Here is a 21,113-nt window from a genome sequence, read left to right as displayed (position 1 = left end):
ACTGACTGCTGTAGTCAGCTAAATTGCCCTGCAAGTTCTCGGTGCTGCTCTTGTTGACTCCAGGTGCCCTTCTAGTTAGTCAGTTCTCCCCAATATCTGGTCAACGTGTGTCTCTAGTTGCTCTGAGCGCATCCGATTGGCCCAAGTGCCTTTCAAGTAAACCCCTCGTCAAAACCAGTTTCCTTCAAGCGCTCATCTAGTAAAATACTCCCTACGTGCTCTTCTTGATGGCTTAAGTGCTCCTCTAGATCCAACAGCTAATCCAGCCCCTCGCTTGAGTCTAAGTGCCTGAACAGTTAGCCCAAGTCCATCCCAAACATCAAGTAAATGCCGCTCTGTTCAATCCACATCGGAGTAATAAAAACCCGCCCACTTTGCTTCAGCTCATGTCCTTTACTGAGTCTGATCAGACCGCTGAGACACAAAGAAAACACACAGGCGTAGATTTTCAGTAGTTTTATTGAAAAATGCCTCTTCTGTTCTCAGAAATAAATAAGAAAATAAGGCTGTGGAATTCACAATCTGCAGTTTAAACATGAAGCAGCAATACCATTTCCATAGTGTTGCAGGCAGGCTTCCACTGCATTCGATACTGAGAAAATGACAGGAATGACAACAACTATATTCTGGTTAAAACAAAATGAAATGTAACAAAACATGTACTAAATATACACCACAGACATGCAATTCCACCGATGGTAAAATTAGCTGTGACGGAATAAAGGAAAACCGATAAATATCAAATCTAGAGATACAAAATGAAAGCGGTGTTTAACTGCGATAATGAAACTGAGCCGACAACACTGAACTGAATGAGAAGGGTTATATTGAACATACTGGGTCAACTGTGACAGAAGAAATCTCTTTTCTCATCTGATGTCCTGAAATTGTGAACATTTCTTTCCTGCGCTACCATCGCTAGCTTTGTTACAATGAGTGCACTGGTCAACACTGCTGGTCAATACAAAGTCGGTGCAAATATGTTACAAGCAAAAAACATAAGTGGTGAAGGAAAGCTCACAGGTTTTCATGATTTTTTTTCTTCCACTTTCCAAATTTTGCCTAACAATCCACCTTAAACTCCCTCCCTCCCTCTGTCCGTCCGTCCAAACCCTTCACCTGCCACAAAAAGGAATATTCACATACATTTAAAGGCATTTAAAGGTATTTTCCAATAAATCTGAGGTGTCAAACCCCATTTTTTGTGTATAATTCCAACAACAAACACAGGATGAACAAGAAAAAAACAGAAAAAGAGGGCACGGCTTGTCTTATGTTGACCTGTTGGATTCCTTTCTTGATAGTGATCTCTTTCGACGCTGGTTTTGCGACACCTCCTCCTCGGGGACAGGGACTACTCGGGTGTCAGGTTCAGGTGGGTATCGGCCTGCTCGGAGATAGTGTTTGGGCCAGTTGAGCATGAGTTTCCTCTAAAATTGTCTCAGCATGCACAAGAAGAACTGGTTAGTGTGATGTTTCTGTCTGGCTGCTAGCTCAAGCACCGACACAGGGGATTAGTAATCAGCAGGGGCGTGGCCACGGGGTTTCTGAGGGGGTGGCTTGTGTGACACAGCAGGTGGTACAGTCCAATTTATACTTCTTTTTGCCTAAACGGGCATCACTCGTAATTTGAAGTGGTAGCATTTGTGGTCGGAACAGCCGCAAAAAGCCAATCGCAGCAACTATATATGTGGCTAGATGGATTTTTTCACATCTTATGTTGCTTGAAAAATAATTGGTGGGAAAAAAAAGAGAATTTCACAAGAACTACAAAACACACTGCTCAGTTGCAATCAGGCTATTTAAGGCCAACTGGTCGTCTAAGCTACAGCTAATTTAGTCATTTTTTCTGTCAGTTTTGATGCTCCATAAGAGTTTAATTTGTTTTAACAATATCTAAATCTAAAAGGGAAAAAAATTAACACAAAATAAAGTCTGTATAGAATCTCAATCATCAAAGTTCCTCAACAAAAGACCCCCAGAATTCTCTTTTTTGACTTGAAGTCTAAATCAATCAGTCAATCAATCAATCAATCAATCAATCAATCAATCAATCAATCAATCAATCAATCAATCAATCAATCATCTCCTGTCTAAGAGTCTTTCTCAGTTCTGACTGACTGGTGGGGAGTCTCATGTATTGTAACTTCCAACTCTTAAGGCTCATGGCCAAGTGCCAACTCAAGACTCAGATGCCTTTATAGCACCATGGGATCTATTGCACCACTTATCGGGTAACTCTGTCACAGTCCTGGGATCCCTCCCTAGACAGTTAAACCAACATTAACATTTTGAGACATTCTTCATGTGGCAGTTTGACAACCACTCACATCTTGAGGCACGTATGTTTTGGGTTGTTAAAGAGCAGTGGGTATTGTGCATTGGAGTTTAGAATAAGTACCAGGGACTCCCCATCAGTCAGTTACATCTAAGGAAGCCTCATGGATGAGAAGTAAACTTTGTGAAAGAATCAAAAATTTTTAGGTTTGAGGGCACATTGGAACACTAAAGAAACTAGTCCTGCTGATAGCTGACTAGGCTACACCTGTCCCAGGAGAAAGTAGGGGATTTATCTGGAGTCAAAAGAATTAATTAGTATTGTGTTTACTTGCTTGGTTTTAATGCAAGGGATCAATTATTTATAGTGTAAAAGTTCCACACTACAGCTTTAAATTCAATATTTTACATTTAAAAAGAAGGTGTGACACTCGTGATGTCAGTTACACTTAAAGTGATGAGTCGATCTAAGGTTTTGATCAAATTAATCAATTAAATGTTCAAGTTTTTTTTTTTTTACAACAAAAATATATATAGATTTCCCTGATTCCTGCTTCTCAACAGGGAAGGTGTACTGTTTTTGGGCTCATTTCTTAATTACAAGAATGTATGTATATATATATATAACTGGACAAACTTCCTCTGTTACCATTCTACTAAACAGTTTGTGATGAGATATTTCCAAAATTAAATCTTTAATTTACAGAATTTCTCAAGCATGCCTTGTATGGACTGTTACTGGTTGAGACAGCGTCAAAGCCACAAATGCAAACCAATCAACCATCAGATTTAGTGAATGTGGGATCAGGTCACCCAAGGCCCCCTTGGACACACCCCTGGTAACATTTCAGTACATTAATATCCTCCCTTTATGCTGATGTTAGAAGTCCAGGTGTTAGTCTGATTACAGGTGACTTTATCACAAAAGCATTACCAACACTGCCATTTCTCCACAAATCATTCACAAATTACAACAAAACATTTCTACATAAAAATCAAGTACGAGTTCTTCTACCATCAGACTAGAGACTTCTTTGGGTTTGCATTGTGAGCATTTTATACCATACAGAGACCGCATAGGTGGTTTGGAGAGCAACGTAAAATAAAACCAATGAAAAAGGAAAAGCAAATTGTTTTTTAACATGAAGTGGTGAATCTAAACTTCCAGGGTCACATGTGCAGAAGTGGTTCAGTATGGCCCTGAGCAGTTTAAAACAGCTACAGACACATGGGCAGGAAAATAAAAAAAGAATAAAAATGGCGTTTTTTTTGGCATTCAGCAAGCAGCAGGTTGTTTTTTGCAAGGCACAAGCTTTAAAACTACAGATGTTAAAGAGTGGATTTAGTGGACTGGATTCAAACATCATTTACAAGGCACACATTAGTTTATTTACATGTCACATGAAGAGAAATGCTGTTAACAGGGTTGATGTTGCTGCTGCTGCTGTTGTTGCTGGTGATGCTGCAGTGGCTGCACTGGTTTCTCTGCTACAAATCCACCTTTGTTAGTATTTGTTTGGGTTGTTTGTTGTTGTCGTTTGGTGCATGCTCCTCCACTCAACTGAAGGTTTCTTTGTTTGGTCTTTGGCTTCAAGATGCAAACAGGCCACTAAACAGGTCGGTGCCATCACCGCTGCTGCTGGTGCTGTTTTGTTCTACTGGCTGTGAGTCGTTGTTAGTACTGGTTCCCTCTTTGTTGTTGTTGTTTTTCAGCACAGTTTGTTAATTGTTTCCTTTGGCGGTTATCCCTTAAACAGCTCTAGAGTGTGTGAGCAAGTGTTTCAGTTACAGGACTTTTGTTTTTTTTCAGGAAGTCAGTGAAAGCAGCACAGGTGGCATAACAAGTCTACTATGGTGAACCTGAAACAGGCCAAAGAGGATGGAAGGTGTCAGTCAGGTCAAAGCAGGAGACAGTGGATCAACAACTTCTACGTGTCTCTACTGATTAGTGACTACAAAGTTTCATACATGCATTAATCCTCTGACATTTTGAAAAAAAAATGCACATCTTCTTGTGTAAACCAGAGGCAGATGAGTGAGTTTCCTTTGTGTTTCCACTACAGAGATAGGAGCTCCAAGCTGTGTTAGCCTAGCTTAGCACAAACACTGGAAGAAGTTTCAAACCGAATCTCTGTTCTGCTGACGTCTGAACTCATGATCACTCATGGATGGTAGATCAGAGGTTGCTGCAACCGCTGCTCTGCTGCAACCGCTGTCTGAAAGCACCTTCTCAGACCTTGATTATACTACCGTGTGGAGACGCACACTGCTGGGTGCAGACAACAGGGATGCCAAGTTGTTGCTAAGTACCCTAATCAGAATTTGTATTCTTGCGACATAGACAACAAAATCTAATATTACAGGCCTCTCACTTTCTGGCATTTATTGCTGCAGTCAATTAAACTTATATATGTTGATAGGCTCATCAATACAAGCACAAAATAGAGGCACGGGTTTAGAGAACATCCGCTGTGTGCAGTTACTCAATTATAATTGTTCTCTGTGGAATATGAAGCTTAGATTATTCTGTAAAACACCCTGTTTTAATTCAACAAGAGAAATTTATTAATGAAGTTGTAAAATATAAAATGTTGTCTAAACAGCTGTATAAGAACTTTACCAACACCAAACAGTCAGAGGACTACATCCTAATTTTAAGAGTCAAACTGATGAAATCTGTGGATTCAGTTCACAGACAGATGCCAGTTTTCATAGAGCTCTCACAGTGACTGTCAGACTGGTAACTAGCTGGTTAGATATTCAGACATCATTGAATGTGTTTGGTATTTTTCTTTTGTTAGAGTTTAGTTATCCTCTTCTTCGAGTCTTTGCTATGCTAAGCTAACCACAACCCGACTCATCTGGCTCCAGGGACGACAGGAAAAAGTGCATCTCCCAAAATGTTTTCGATATTTTTGATCCCAGATTGAGAGTTGATTAGAAACAGTAGCTGTGCATTGCTCTTTACGTACCTACGTATCCTTGCCCGTTGTAAGGAATACCAACACACTGAGAAGAGTCGCAATATCCAGCAGGTCCTGGAGGCCCGCGGATTCCAGCGTAGCCTGGACGTCCAGGTGGACCACGAGGTCCAGCAGAGCCTGATGGTCCTGGAGCTCCTGTTCTGCTTTCTCCTGGTGGACCTGGTGAGAAAAAAAAACACCTGATGATCAGTAAAACATTTACAAAGTTCACTGGAAGACATAGATGATGTAACTACATGTGTGTTTAGTTGTCAGTATTATGTCTATGAAGATTCTTAGTGATCAGATCATGGGTTTCCTAAATGCTGGACTTTTCAGACATTTCAGCTCCAATCTAAAAGACTTCTTCAGGTCTGAAAGTTCTTCAAGTCACAGCAAAGCATCATGCGAGTCTTTAGGGTCAACAGTTAGTCATGTATCGGCATTGAAGTGCGAACACTGCATTGGGTGGACGTGCAGTGGTGGAAAATGTTTGGGACAACCTTAAAATTTTACACAATCTCAAATATTATCATGAAATATTTGTGGAAAAATCTTTTTTTTGTGTTTCAAAAGGTGTGTCTGCATTAGACAGACCAAACAAATACAGATTTTAATTAAACGTGCCCCTGAAGTTTTGATTTTTCTTATTTTTTCCAGTTGTTTTGTTTTTATAACATGATTGTTTTGTTCTTATCCTTTTCGTATCTTTAGTGTAGCACTTTGAGATTTTGCCTCAATGAAAAGTGCAAAAAATTATTGTCATTACAAATTATATATTTTTTGTCTACTGTTGACAAGAACAACTAACGAAACTACATTCTACCAAAATGACCGCATGCAACAGTATGATCCATCACATACGATCCAACTACAACCCCTGTCGAAAGTTTTGAGACACATTCTCATTCAAAGAAATTAGAACCCGTCTCAAAACTTTTGACAGGGGGTGTAAATCAGTGAATGCTGTTAAGACGGAATGTGTGTTTTTTTTGGTTTTTTTTTGAGGAACAAGGGGGGAAAAGTATCTTTTTATCACATTCTTTAGAGCTTTTCATCTTTTTTATGCAAAAAATACAAAAGAATAAATGTTTTCCTGTATAAAATGACACTAAATGGAATATCTCCGGTGTGTGGAATGTTGGCTGGATAACGTTAGATGTCATCTCAGTCAGGTTTAGGGAACAACGATTTTTTCTGACATTGTACAGACAGAAGGATTAATGGAGAGAAGACATTACTCAAGAGGGATTATTGAAGAGGTGATCAATAATGAAAACAACAGCTGTAGCTTTGTATTTTGCAGCCTCAACTTGTAGCATGAGTCCAAAATAAAGGAGAAAAGCTTCAATACATTTAGCAGATTTCAAGATGAATTAGTCCAAATGGTGCAGAACGAATCGATAGACAGAAACCCACTCTGACCCTGTATCCGGTGTAAAAGCTTTAATGAAACGCTGAGGCTCAACGTGACTGTACTCCATGTGGTTCAGGGTTTTTATCATTCCAACTATAGAAACCTGTTTATGACTCTTGTTATTTGATTAATTTAGAGAGATGAATTCATTTTATTCTATTGCTGTAAAACTGCCTCCGTAAAAACTCCAGGCAGTGTTTTATGATCTTTGAACTAAACAGATAATTATGGCTCAGCATTATCGCTTCGCTCAACTCCAGCTGGAAACATAACAAACTTCGCTGCTGCTGACAGTCTCGGGCACAACGTTTGGAACAGAAAAATAAAAAGTAAACTATGAGGGGAAAAAGAAGCAGGATTTGCTGATCCTTTTTCCTCCTCTGCGTTATGTCTAGACTTGGACAAAGCCGGCTTGGAAAGCTTCCTGACCGGCTGTCTCCTCCTCACCGTCCCCAGCATGTGTTGTGAATGAGGATCTTCCTCCTTTTCCAACTTAACCCTGTTAGTCTCACACAATGGAGTTTTCTTCTTCTTCTTCTCTCTGATGGGCTGGACTGCCTCAGAGTTGGGAGGTTGCAGTTGGATTGCAGAAGGACTGGGTGGTGTGGAATTAGACGGACAGGGTGACTTCAGGGTTTTGTGCTTGTTGAGTTTTGTTGGGAAGTGACATCCTGATAGTTTGTAACTCATATATTGGGATCTTAACTGCCAATTTAGAGCTTAAAGTTACAACCCCACAGCTCCGCCTGGTTAAATCACCACTTAAAGAGTAACTACACCCTCAAAGTCTGCAAGAAGCGTCCAACCCAGCTGCTACTCCACAATAAATTGAATATACTACTAATAGAGCCTGGATTTTTCAGTGAACGAGAAGGTGTGGGTGCCAGTTTAACTATTTCTAACCAATAATTAAACTTGATTTTGATGGGGAAACCACATTAGACAGAAAGCGTTAATCCATGTCTGGGTTAGGGTTAGATCTTTTAAGAAATGAAGCAGAAAAGAGGGTGCGTGTTGGTCAGACACATGGAGCTGATATTAACAGCCAAAGTGAAGCTGCTGGAAAGAGACAGATAGAGCTTTGACAATCTGTGAATCATTTGTTCTCTGGAAATTGAAAAAGAACTATTTATTTTTGTGTTATTCATTTATAAATCCACCACAAAAAACAATAAAAGATTGTTTGTCATACTTTCAATTTAATGCTTCAGTCAAAAATAGAACACTGGGCAACAGACTGAATTGCATTTCGATATTTATTCTGTCTGATTTGCGTGACCAAAACGTGCTGAGACAGTCATGTTACCCGACTTTATCCAGTGAACACGAGCTTGAATGCTTTATGAGTATTTTGTAAAATGTCATACATTTAAAATCTTTACTTGTGTGAACATAAACTTCACCAAGAAGCAGGAGTTTAATATTAGCACGGACACGGTCAGTCAGACTGTGGGCAGCAACATCAGCAACATTGTATATTTTTTCATACATTTTGATAAATGACGCTCATCAAATACTACTAAAAGTTTCTTCTTTCTGGGTAACACTGGATGAACTGACAAGTACAAGTGAAATATTTTGATGCTAAAGAAATCTTAGAAACCTGATGATTTTCAGGCAGCTTCTAAAATCAGTTCCTGCATTCTTAGCGTGTCGTACATTAACAGAAGCATAGTGTTAGCAACAAAAAAAGAAAAAAACGAATGAGTTTTATGTGTGTCGAGATGTTTTCTTATTTATCTTATAACAAGATCCAAACTTACGTTAATAACAAGATAATTCTTGTTATAAACTCCGTCTTAATTGCTATTAATGTTAGAAATGCTTCACATTATAATGATTGTAAAAATGGAGAAAACGGTTAAATTGAGGGAAATTGATCATTTACACAATTTGATGAATGTCTACTTCATTCTTGGGTTAAGGCATGATGAGATGATATTGTTCTGACTCATGCAGACTGAAGTTAGCTGAACATTATGTATATTATTTTTGTAGTTAGGGAGTGACCAGAGGATTCACCTGAACTCAACTGTCAACCAAGCAGAGAGACAGAAACTAATTTTCAACATTGAAGGTTGTTTTTACAGAGTTACAGTACAAATACCTGTATATATCTTCATCATAATTTTATCATAATCCATATTTGCTAGTTGATGACCTCCTGCTTCTGTTCTTTGGCAAGTTTAGCAAGTAGTTTTATAGATGATATGACTAATCACGTATTGACATGGGGTGGTTTAAATTGTTATTGTCTGTCAGATTTTGTTGCAGGCTGTGATCTGAGAAATATCTTACTCATTTTGGGTTTATATCTTAAAAGACTTTGAGACATACCTGCTGGCCCCCTTGGTCCTTTCTGTCCGACTCCTGAAGTTCCTCGATCACCTTTCTCTCCTGCGGGGCCTGAAGGAAACACACAGAATCGACAGTCCTGTAGTTACAGATTAAAATGTTTATTAACAAGTTAGCTTCCTAAATGAACATAAGACACTCATTTATTTTTGTGATCAGAGGGCAAATTTAAAATCTGGCTGCTTCGGACTGCCCCTGATGGTTCATTTTTGACTAAAGAAGACTACAGATGAACCTTTAAAAAGACTTCCAGTCGTTGCTGAGCTGAGAGTTGTCTTATCGGTGCATCAGGACTGTGACATGTTTTCAGTGTTCTGGCTGTGAAGTCCAGCATAATGGATTTGAAACGTGACTAAGGCTAAAGTTTGAATAACAGATGAACAGTAGAAGCAACAAGGCAAAATGTAAAATGTTGGGTAAATCAAAGTAAACATAAAACATTATATCAATGACATTTAATATTTGGTATAAGACTCCTGGTGTCTTCTCTGCTGGTAGTCTGCAGGGTTTATACTGCAGCCAGTTTCCTCTCTGGCTCATTTCAGTGGCCCTCAGTCTGGTCTTGAACAGTGAAAGACATGAACAGTTGGACAGATATCATGGAACGGACTCGTCCCGCCAAGAACACTTAACCCTAAAGCCTCCTGTGGGTGCTTTCTCTGTATGTTAAGTGTCGTTGTTTTGCTGTACTGTATATAAAAGCATGTGTGAGACACACACTGTTCATCTGACATTAAATTTGAGATTTTATAATACAAATTCAAAGTCGCTGCTCTACTCTAATCCAAAGCACTGCATCTCAAAGCCAGAACTATAAAAAACATGTCACTTACAGCTGCACTGAAAGTGTCAGATGTTGATATTTGTCTGCACGAGCTCCAGCATGTTTACTGCTGTTGGCAGCAAGCACTCGGTCTTATCCTCCAAACACAGTAATGGCTTTCTGGTGTAAGTGATGTAAAGCATGAGAGCTCCTGCTTCAGATCAGCCTCCATCTCACTACAGTCTACTGTTGTCTTCAGAATATGTCCCGTCTTAACTGTTATTAAAAGCTTTACCATCTGCATCTTCTGAAATGCTTTTCCCCCCACAGCGACAAAAGAAAAGCAGAAAGTAGAGCAGGTTCCTGACAAGTAGAAAACAGCGCATTGCGAGTGGTTCAACTCCTTTTTCGTGTCAATTTCTAATTCACTACATTTAAGGGGAAAATATTGCGCCATTTACAGAGCACAACAGTTGCTGTGTACTTTAGAATTCAGAACAAGCACTTATAGAATACTGTGCTTATCACGTTGAATGGCTAGCAGCTATTTTGATATAATTTAGGTTTTCAAGAGAAAATGTCAAAAAATTTCGTTCTTTACAAAGCAATTAATCAGTTCTTCCAAAAAAATAATAAGACTAATAAGCAAATGAATCCTTTTATAAGTAAAGAATCATCATTTTGTAGCTGCTAATAAAATAATTTAAGACGATCAGGTACAACAGTAAAATCCTGTTTTTATATCAAAGCATGAGCAACAGCTCGTTTTTTGTTCATTCTTAAAGTAAATTTTCAGGGCAGGACCTTAACTTGTACCAGATTTACATTATTGAATTGGTACCTTCTGCCTCAATCTGGAGTGAATATCTGAGATGAGTGATGAAGTCCAGCCTCTTTAACGTCTTGTGATGGTTTAGTGCATTTTAAACAAACCTGCTGCAGAACAAATAATCACTGTGATGCTGTCTGCGCTCTAGTTGTAGAAATCATTTGAGTCCAGGTTTATTTTTCTCCTGTGCAGCAGATAGACCAAGTCCTACCTCTCTCTCCCTGCTGGCCTGGTAATCCAGGACTTCCGGGGAAACCGTTCCTTCCTGCGGCGCCTGGCTCTCCACGGGGTCCCTGCCTGCCAGAAGGTCCGGGAGGCCCTGGAGGACCCGGGTTAGCGCTGCGGTACATGCCGTTGGGGATCTGGTTCAGTAATGTGTTGACACGAGTCATTTGTTCTGAAACATTAAAGAGCAAAAAGGAGCATTACAAGAAACCCACACAGTCAGTGGCAGACTTACTAAGTCATGAAAGACGAGGTGCAGTTTGCAGTCTGGCTCCCAGAACAACCTCCAAATTAAGTTCAGGAAAAATAAATTCTGCTGCTTTTAACCACGTATATTTGTGTTGTTGATCCTTTGTTTTAAATGGAAAGAACTTTGGGTGAACTTGTCTTAACTGTGCTGTATAAATAAAGGTGACTTACCATTGACTAACTGCACGCACACTTGTCTGGCGATGGATCGCATCATGTTCTGAGGAGCAAAGTCGCCCTGAGTGGAGAGAGGCAGGGTTCAAAATTCAGGAAACTCTTTTACTATAAAACATTTCTGTAAAGCTTAGTGGCTCAGAATAAAGCTACTAATGCAGTTCACTCAAATCCCCTTGTTCTGTATTTCCATTATTTTTATTCCACACTGGCTTTCTGTATTAATGTGTCTATCTGTCAAGGTTCCTGTGTGTCTGGACAATTATGAACAGTATTTCCCACAAGTCCTTGCATGAAAAAACACAGGTGGACCTTATCTGGTGTTGCAATAAGCATTTAGGTTTCCTTTAGTCAAGTATTTGCCCTGATGAAGGACTGACAGCTTTGCTCTTTGATGTAATATTTTATGATTTAGACATCCAGCATTGTATCATGAGCGCAGCGACCCTCGTAAATATAAATACACCAGGTCATGAGGCGCAATGCTGAGTCCCAGGATCTTATTTTCTTATTAATTTAACACAATGTGCCACATCTGTTTTGTTTCAAATCAGCTGAACTCATTTCTAGAAAATTCATGAAGCACAGGAGACTGCAGTGTGGAGATCTTTTCCTGTTTTCATCAGCCCGACTGCCTCATTAATACTTTTTGTAGCATCGTTGCCAAAATGAAGTAAGAATAGTTCATATTTACTTACTCTCTCTCCCTTGTCTCCCTTGGGACCTAAAGCACCCTGAAACAAGAAAAACTGAACTGTTGACACCATTCAAACACAACGTGCTGCTGGCTGAACGCTCGATTTTGCACTGACAGCAAAAACACTTACAGGAGCTCCGGAGTCTCCAGGATTTCCTGGTTTTCCTGCAGCACCTGGTATTCCAGGAGATCCTGGAGGTCCCTGCAAGGAAACAAAGAAGACTAATCAAACATCAGAAGATGAATTTAGATAAGCTTCTTCTCATGACTCTCTTGAACACTCAAAGCCATTTGATCTGTCTGATCATCTGTTGTGATAAAAAGTTCAAGAATTCTTTTTGTGATTAAAGATCTTGTTAATAAAATCAAAACAATAATAGTAAAATAATGAGTAATGTTTCTCCTTTGTAAAAGTGGAGACAGTTTGTCATTGAGCAAGGCACTTAAAATTGTTCAGCTTTATGTGCCCTGCAGCTCCCAGGTGTAGATGTTTCAAACCATTGAAAGTCTTACCATGGGCCCTGCAGGGCCTCTGGGTCCAGCTGGTCCTTCCTTTCCTACGGGTCCCTGGAAACATAAAATCAGGACTGAGAACCTGAACCGATACTGTTCATGTTTAAAGAATGAGTGCATGGTTGCCATTAAAAGCAGCCTGTCTGTACTCACCCTTACTCCTACTGCTCCGATGGGGCCGACAGCACCAGGAGGACCCGGTAAACCCTGCAAACGCAAGAAAACATCTCCAATCAAAGCCTGTTTTACCTTCTGTGTCCTGCATTACAAAGAGGCCACTTCTGTTGTGATCGACCAACTCGAACTGGTTTGTTTCAGCACCGGATTTCTGCGTGTTGACCAGTAAATCTCATTTTTTGCGCTCATTTGCTCAGAAACCCTGCTCACTGTTTTTATTGTCAGACCTCTCCGGTCTTTGATGCCTTGGCATAAGATTTACAAGGCACAAAATATATTCCAGATCCGTTTTATTGGCCATAATAAAGCAGGGCCCGCATGCTCTGCAAGTCATTAAATGCATGTTGCCATAGCATCTGCTCCAACGTGGTCACCTGCAGCCTGTCGCTCCATCAACACCCTCCACGTGGAGATGCACTCAGCAGCTTTGTCTTACAGGAACAAAATGCTGATTAATCACCCGCACTCATGAGCGTGCAGCTTTGTGACGCTTTGCATTAAGGCTGCTGGTGCTCTGTGCAGTGTCCCAAAGCAAAACACTTGAATACGCAGGAAGTTAAATTGCTTCAGTGCGTAGGTGCGTGGTCCTTAACTGGTGGAAACATTTGTTGGAGAAGCTGGTTGAGTGAAACTTCAGTAGGCACCAAATTCCCTTAGCTTTACAAGCTAGCTAGGCTTCACAAACTAAATTAATTAGCAAGAACTCTACATCTGCATGACCAAAATAAGAAAGAGGCACTTGATGCAAGACATTCATCATCAGGACAGAGTGAGATTTGAAAAACTCTTTAATGCCAACTTATCAAAATTCTAAATCGGAAGCAGCGGGTCACACTTGGTCCTGGTACCTGGACTGCAAAGTGGAAAAGATTATTGTGAGGAATAAATGAAGGTGTTGTAATATTATGAAATACCTTGCTGCTGACAAACACAAAGTGGTCTTGTCATTTCATGGAAATATCTGATGGAGCGCTGATCCATAACCAAGTCAATGTGAATACGATTAAATATTGTCTGAATTAAGCTCAATCAGACTAACCTGGTTATATGCTTAGGTTTGCAAACAATTTACTGTAGGGCAGTCGGTCTGAAATCACTGCCACTTCTTGAAGGAGAAGTCAGATGGTAAGTACAGCTAAGTGGAGATCCCCAATGCAGTCCGTAAAATTGTTACTTCAGTAAATATTTAAGTAACTGTTTGGTAAAAGAAGGCTTAAATTCCAGATTCCAGCTTCTTGCTTTTGATTATTTTTGTTGTTTTTGTCATCCAGTATGACAGTAAACTGACTATTTTTGAATTGTGCACAAAACAAGTGTTTCCCAAAGTGTCATCCTGGGCTTTTGGAAACACTGATCAACGTTTTTCCCCATTTTCTGACATTGTGTAGACCAAAGAATTACCGGTAATTGATTAATAGCGAAAATAATCAATAGAGATATCAACAATGGAAGCAATCATTAGTTGTAGCCCTAATACAAGTAGAGTTACTGTTTTTGGAACAGCATTGAACCAGAGAATAGTCTTTGGCTGGTTTACTAGTTAGCTAATCTGAACTCTCTCACCCACCGACCATCTGCCTCTGTTGCAACAGATCTTCCAAGAAACGTCTGTGCAGTTAAAACTAACCTGAAGCACTAAAAGCTGCAATTCTTCTGAAAGAGGGCAATCCTTTTGAAATCCTCTAAAGGTTGAACTCAAAGCAGCAAACAAACACTAATTTACAGGTCAACCAAGGGCACCAGCAGGGTTCAGTATTTGCTTGTGACATGTGCCTGTGAGCAGATTTAATGGATCGTATCTTCACTGAGCTCTTGAGTGACAGAAAATACTGAAGGCCTGGAGGAACATGATCATAGGTTTTAAGGCATTTCAGACATCCTCTGTCCTGTTATGAGCTGAGCTGCAGTCTAATCTTAATGTGATCAGACCATTAACCTTTGCTCTGTGTCATCTGTCTTAACTTTGTCTCCCTCCCCTGTACGAATAATAAGTTTTCTCCTTTATTGTGCTTATAATGAAGCTGCAGTATTCATCATTAAGGCATCAGTTCAAGGAAAAAGCTCTGAAGTGAATGGATTAAACTTTGACTTCTACCTTCTTTCCACCTCATAAAACTTACAGATGAGGTGCTTCATTCCAGACAGATATGAGCGCTACTTGATATTTGTAACTCAATATCTCAAAAACAGACAGTGTCATCCTGCTCAGAGCTCTCAGGATGACTCAGAGCTTCAACAGTGACCCGTGATGCTCTTTCACTTCATGCCAACGAAGCTTAGGTGTCATTTTCTTCTTCCAGTTCCTTGTGTATTCCCAGATAAAACAAACTGCATTAAGAGTAGGATGTAGCAGCTGACCGCGGGCCGACACTTAAACAGCGCCGTTAATCAGGGCGACTTGTTCTTGGCTTTCTCCGTGCAGAAATTTAATTTAAAAGCAATATTCAGAGACCTGCTGCCTCTTTTTCTCTCTGGATTCTCCCCAGCTGGAAAAGCTCCTGCGTGCAGCCACATGGCCACACAGCAGAGCAGTAGTAAGATCTGGAATTATCCTCGTTTCCTGTTTCAAATATACAAACAGAAATCCTTTTTTTTTTTAATCTTAAGCTACAGCTGCACTTACTTTCTGTCCAGGTAAGCCAGAGTCACCGGGGTCTCCCTTTGGTCCAGGACGGCCCTGAAGGCAGAAAACGACAACATGAATGAATGAACACCATGACTGACAGCAACAGGGATGGAGCTGTGATAGATGTAGGGCAGGATGTATTCAGTGGTGGCACGATTACTTTAATCTATGATGCATCGTGATTGACAAATATGATCACAGAGACGCAGTTTGTTTCATTTTGGATCTGATCACTGCTTGGAAAGATCACCAGAATAGCAAAGCACAAGTTGTACTTAATTATTTAAATCTGTCTTAAACCGGTATCTGACTGTCCATATGAACGGGGTAACATAATTTTTGTTTGCTGTAAGTTTACCTTCTGCTCACACTGGCTGCTCGAAAACTTGGGAAACAACATCCACTGTCTATGCTTTGTGTAAAAATACTGATTATCTGAAGTTAGAATGAGGCTTTGGCAATCTGGGTTAGAGAAATCAAGTACAATATGTTGTCTGCAGTGGAGGGAATCTGACGCTAATGGCTGGACTAGGGTCTCCTAGAATCCGACCCAGAATCTGTTTGTAGTCGATCCGAACATCCACACTAGAAACTGGAGTAAAAAGTTGGCTGTTGCAGACATTGAGGGAAGGAGGAAGCATGATGTTGTTTAAAAATGGGGATAATGCCACATATTTCCTCTCCAGGGAGACATTGAGAGTGTTTTACTGAGCTGTTCACATACAAAGTTGAAAAGCAAACGCCACTCTCTAACCTCCACCCTGCTGGCCAATCACAGCATGAGTACATGTTAGATCATCACTTTCATAAAATCAGAGGTAATAGGCGGCATTTAACCCTGAGTCCAAACCTTAGCCCATCTGATATTCAGTTAAGACATGTCATAAATCTGGATTATAAAGACTTTGGATGATGGTTTTGGAAAATCTGTTTGACTGACAAATCTCTGCTTGGACTTGTGTTTCCTCCTCCCTTTTTTTAAATCAGCAAAGAAGTAATTTCTGGTCACTATTGGCCAGCAGTGACGTGCTTTCTCAAAGTGATAAACATTACAAATGAAGTCTAATTCTGTTTCAGTCATTAGATTAAGGGGCTCTCTGATGTAAACGTCATTTGAGAGTGAAAAGAAACAATAACTGTGAGTTTTTTAAATCTATGTTGAGTTTATCTCACAGAAATAATTTAGTGGGTTGTATCATGTCAGTCTTCCAGTTAAACTTTGATTCATATCACATCAACAGTTAAAATGTGTCTTATGTGACTTAACAGACCTGAATTTAGACGTCTCAATAAAGTAGCTTATATTAAAATAAGATGAAAAGCAACACAGACACAGACATTTTTTCCAGTACGATGCCTTTGAATCAATATCTTCTGCTGCTCATCCCATTTTCACATTATTATAATTAGGTTAAAACATCAGTTTCAAATGGTTATAGATCTTTAAGTTGTAGTTATTTATAGCTGATGTAATTTTACAATGTTGTAGGTGGAAAGAAATTAGAGTTGATCAGAGATTCATAAAGATTTGAACCTGAATTACTAACTGAAATCTCTCTAAAAAAAATCCAACTGTCAAAATCCAGACGAGAGAGCCCCAGAGATGATAAAATCCTAATATGCTCATCTGTTTTACCTTCATTTATTCCTGTATGCTCGGTAATCTGATAGCAATTTGGGGACATCAGTTACACTTTTTACGGTCAAATACAAATTTATAAATTATACAGTTATTCACAAGTAACAAAAATTAAAGTGTGTCCCCTCAGGTTCTGAAATCAAACTTACAGCCTTGACCAATCAGATGTTTTAAAATCTTAATCTGCAAATATGTGGGAAGAACAGCTGCCAGACAAATGGGGTTGAAAGAGCAGAAAATGTACAGGACTTGTATGAATGCACTTTCTACTTTCCATGAGTGTCTGTCTGTCTGCTACAGCCTTTCTGGAGACAGAACGAGGGAACATTTCAGTTAAATCCGGGTACATCTCCCCTCCGAGGTGGAAATCCAAGCAGTGATTTATTACCATTCAGTGATATGAAGGCTTTGGGTATCACTTCTTTGCCTCAGACATGAAAGAATGCGAGTCTCTGCCACAGATACTCCCCAGCTTGTAAATTCCCTCCCTGATAAATGACCAAACAATCCGTGCACCAGTGTGTGTGTGTGGTGTTTGTGTCAGGTGTGTTTATAGACGTACAGCCTCTCCTGGAATGGACATCCCGCTCGGTCCTTGAGGTCCGGGCAGACCCATGGGCCCAGTCGGTCCGACATCTCCTCGTGGCCCCATTGGTCCCTGTGAAATACAAAAAGAAGGTCAGATAAGAAACATTTAAACACAGGTGGAGTTTGTTGTTGATATGTGCTGATAGCTCTCGTCCCAGTTCAAGTATGCTACTGTTGCAATCTGTGGAAAAGGCCGGCAGGAGTGGAGGAATGCTGATCGAACCGAAACCTCCCCTCCGTATCAGAGAGACAGAGCGAAAGCACTCAGTCAATAAGTGGAATCAGATGTGCTTACGCTCTTCAAAGCTTTTTGTACTTTAAACAATCTTATGTTTTCATCGAGGCCAGATAGCTGAAGACGGAACAAAAATGTGCCGCGGATTTCCTTCTCGTCAGTGTTAACTTAAAGGTGAAGCAGCAGGATCGTGGATGAGGGTTTTCTAAAGGTACTTACAGCAGGACCGGCCTCTCCTCTTTCGCCTCGGGGACCTTTGCTGCCAGGTGCGCCCTGAGGAGGGAAAAACAAGTGTTAACACAACAGAGACAAGAGGAAATCAAGGAAGTGGAAAACTAGTGTTAGATCTTGGAACATAAACGACAAAAACACATTTAGTCATTATTTAGTGATTTAGCGTTGCACTCCTTCAATATTGTCATTATCAAGGAAAGGAAAAAAAGATCAGAAATATCGTCTGTCTATATTAAAAACAGTCTCCCTTCTTTAAACATAATGCCTGCATCGCTCACAATGCAGTGTGGCAGATTCAGGTGTGTGATACTAACGGCAGCTCATGTAGCCTGCAGCACAGACGAGGAGCAGCTGCAGAGGTCGACAGATGTTTTCAAATAGATACTGACTGAAGAGACATTTATCACTTCACACTTTTCCCTTTAACTCTAAAGTCTGTTTTTTAGCAGACCCTGATATGCAAATTCCATTAAAAAAAAAAACAAACTAGAATGTGGCTTTGGTCAAATGTTGAAAGCGCTGACTATTTTGACATTTAACTGAGTGCTTTGAATTGCCTAAGCAGAACCATGAAATGTTATTCGTACTTTAGTTAGAAATATTGTATTAAAAGAAATTAAACGCAGTGACAGTTAATGTTTTGCAGATTTATAAACTTTTTGTGTCTTTGCAGACATAATTCCGAAGAATGCTTCGTTGTGCGGTTAATAAGAAGCATATTCCGGGTGACATTGTGTCTCTTTTTAAAGGTTTTTCTGCATTATAAAAAACAAACTAGATTTAGCAGCTACGGTGTGGATCCAGATTTTACATTTACATTAAATTAATAAATGCATTTCCAAAATGTAGACTTCACAGGAAGCAAGAAAATCTGCCTTGTTTCTGTTCGATGACGCGTAATGGAACAGATTCTAGTGAACTTGGAGAAAAGCATTTCATCAGACATTTGCAGATTTTCATGCTTGTAGTTTGTTTATTTCCAATTTTACAGATTTAATGTTCTGACAGTCCACACATGTTCCACTGTGAACTGTTTTACTTTGTTAACTTGAGCACACTTAAAGGCTGTTTTCCCGAGCAAAGAAATGCAGGACTTTTATTTGTACTGGAACATTTTTCCACCATGCTGTTGCTCCTGCCTAATGCACATGTAAAAGCGCTCCCATGTCTGGATATTTATGGTTATTTAAATACTCTATGTTGAACAAGGGAGAATACTGCACCCTGAGGCGTATTAACCACGGGAAACCTTTTTGCAATGCCTCATAAAGTCTTTAAAGAGAGGGGAGAAGGTAATCGCTGGTGCCTGTCTGACAGTTGATGGATGAACCTCCAGCCTCCTTCTCCTCCCTCTGACTGCAATGTAAAGATAAAGCTGCTGTTCAGTACTTTTTAAACTCAACTACAGCAGCAACAGGATGTACTGAACTTCGGTACCAAGTCAATGCAAAAATTCTAACAACCCAATGGTACTTTTATGGTACTGAAGATGCTGCAGGTGTTGAGATATTGGACAACAATGACATGTGGTGAGGCCGCCGCAGGTTTAGGAGTGGATCTGCTGACCGATTTTGATTCAAGTTATGATAGAAACCAGACTGCGTCACAAAGGGGGAAACATTTCAAACTTATCTATAGGGATGTAAAGGCTAAAAGGTGGATAGAGTTGATTCTCACCACTGGTCCCTGAGGTCCTTGCTGCCCGGTGCCCTCTGAGGTGCAGGTACAGGCGTTGGGAAGAGAAGGACACTTCAGCTCATCTCGCTGTTGGAAAAGCAAACAGAAAATTTAAGAGTCAAACTACAACAGAGACAAAAAGATGAGACACTTTGTGAAGTGAATCATCCTGAATCGAATAGGATCCAAGTACGTGCTCATTACACTTGGACTTGAGCTCACATCTAATAGTGTCCGTGTCGCTTCATTTGCAGCAGATGAGTCTTACAGTCATGGTTCAAACATAAGGCATTACCAGTCACTGTCATTAACTGAGTGAGCATCATGAAAAGATCTACAAAAAAAAGAAGAACTGAAGTTTCCTGAAGCACGTTGTGTCCTCGTGTGCCCCCGATAAATATTTCCTGAAACTGCATGCCGCTCCAGACTCAAGACAGAATCTGTAGGTGAAACTCTTGCAAAAGACAAACAGCAGAGCCAAGACTGATCTGTAATGCCCTGCAGTGACGTTTACTGGAGTTGCTCCACCAGCAAAGAAAAGCAGAACAAATCCGTGGGCACAGTGACAGCACCCTGGGTGATTTTCCAGTAGGAGGAGGCACATTTTCTGCTTCAGAGATTTCAGCACGGCAATGAAATTAAGGATTTTCGAAAGTAAAACCCTAATAGAACTGCTTTAGGACTTTAAACTCCTTAAAGCCTCCTGAATGGAGTGTAGAGAAGGAATGAGGACTTTTAAAGGTAGCATAAGCTTTCACTGAGGGGACGTTCAAGGGATAAAATATCATCTTGAGCTGCAACATCAGCTGATTAATCAACTGACATTTTTTTAAAAACAAAAACAGCAGACATCTGATGGTTCAAATTATTTAAAAGTGAACATCTTCTACGTTATTGTCACATATGTAAATTGAATATCTTTTGATTTTAAGACGGTCAGTTGGAAAAAAAACAAGACATTTGAAGAGAAGATGAATTGATAAAACAAAATAAAACAAATAGTATTTAATGAACACAGTCATCAATGGAGGTTTGCTATGTTCGTCTGAGTGGTGATTTTTGTTGTTTATGTGAGTTGATGAGTGTTAGAGAGAACACTGCTGCTCGATGAGAATATTACACATTTTATTAAGGTATCTAAGGGTCTTTTCACACCTTAAAGTCTCCAAGGTTCATGTTTCTGTTGTTGTCACCTACATGGGCTGCTTCTCCCTGTGCTTGACAGTGATTGGCTTAAAAACGAGAGCTCAGAATGCTATCTATGTTGTCAAAAAAATTTAAAAACTTCATTTGACAACCAAACTGCGCCCCTTTGTATGCTGCTGCTGCATTACACCTTTTTATGGGTGGACTCCAAACTCTCATATCCTCTCATTCTGATCCTCTGTTGCCTCTGAAAGAGCCCAAAAATGATTTTACATCCGATTATAAATTCTATATGCTGAATCTTTACTGAGACTTAAGTGAGATTAAAT

At 39.9% G+C, this 21,113-nt stretch overlaps 1 protein-coding gene across 5 annotated transcripts in view; it reads right to left on the bottom strand.

Annotated features, from left to right (window-relative positions):
- Positions 1-441: 441 nt before the first annotated feature.
- Positions 442-21,113, bottom strand: part of col12a1b (collagen, type XII, alpha 1b) — a 153,979-nt gene continuing 133,307 nt past the window's right edge. For 4 of the 5 annotated variants that reach the window (XM_051960986.1, XM_051960981.1, XM_051960985.1 and 1 more), the window contains 13 exons: positions 19,639-19,725; positions 17,947-18,000; positions 17,467-17,562; positions 15,263-15,316; positions 12,616-12,669; positions 12,463-12,516; positions 12,080-12,151; positions 11,951-11,986; positions 11,250-11,316; positions 10,816-11,001; positions 8,995-9,063; positions 5,250-5,420; positions 442-1,387 (listed from right to left, as the gene is read on the bottom strand). In XM_051960986.1, the coding sequence (XP_051816946.1) occupies positions 1,272-1,387; positions 5,250-5,420; positions 8,995-9,063; positions 10,816-11,001; positions 11,250-11,316; positions 11,951-11,986; positions 12,080-12,151; positions 12,463-12,516; positions 12,616-12,669; positions 15,263-15,316; positions 17,467-17,562; positions 17,947-18,000; positions 19,639-19,725 (1,116 nt within the window). In that variant the 3' untranslated portion in view covers positions 442-1,271. Of the gene's footprint in view, positions 4,138-5,249; positions 5,421-8,994; positions 9,064-10,815; positions 11,002-11,249; positions 11,317-11,950; positions 11,987-12,079; positions 12,152-12,462; positions 12,517-12,615; positions 12,670-15,262; positions 15,317-17,466; positions 17,563-17,946; positions 18,001-19,638; positions 19,726-21,113 lie in introns of all 5 variants that reach the window. The other variant, XM_051960984.1, reaches the window with a different exon arrangement.

Source organism: Acanthochromis polyacanthus, chromosome 16 (genome assembly GCF_021347895.1).
Source record: "Acanthochromis polyacanthus isolate Apoly-LR-REF ecotype Palm Island chromosome 16, KAUST_Apoly_ChrSc, whole genome shotgun sequence".
Classification (NCBI taxonomy): Eukaryota; Metazoa; Chordata; class Actinopteri; family Pomacentridae; genus Acanthochromis; species Acanthochromis polyacanthus.
This window is presented reverse-complemented; position numbering and strand designations above follow the sequence as displayed.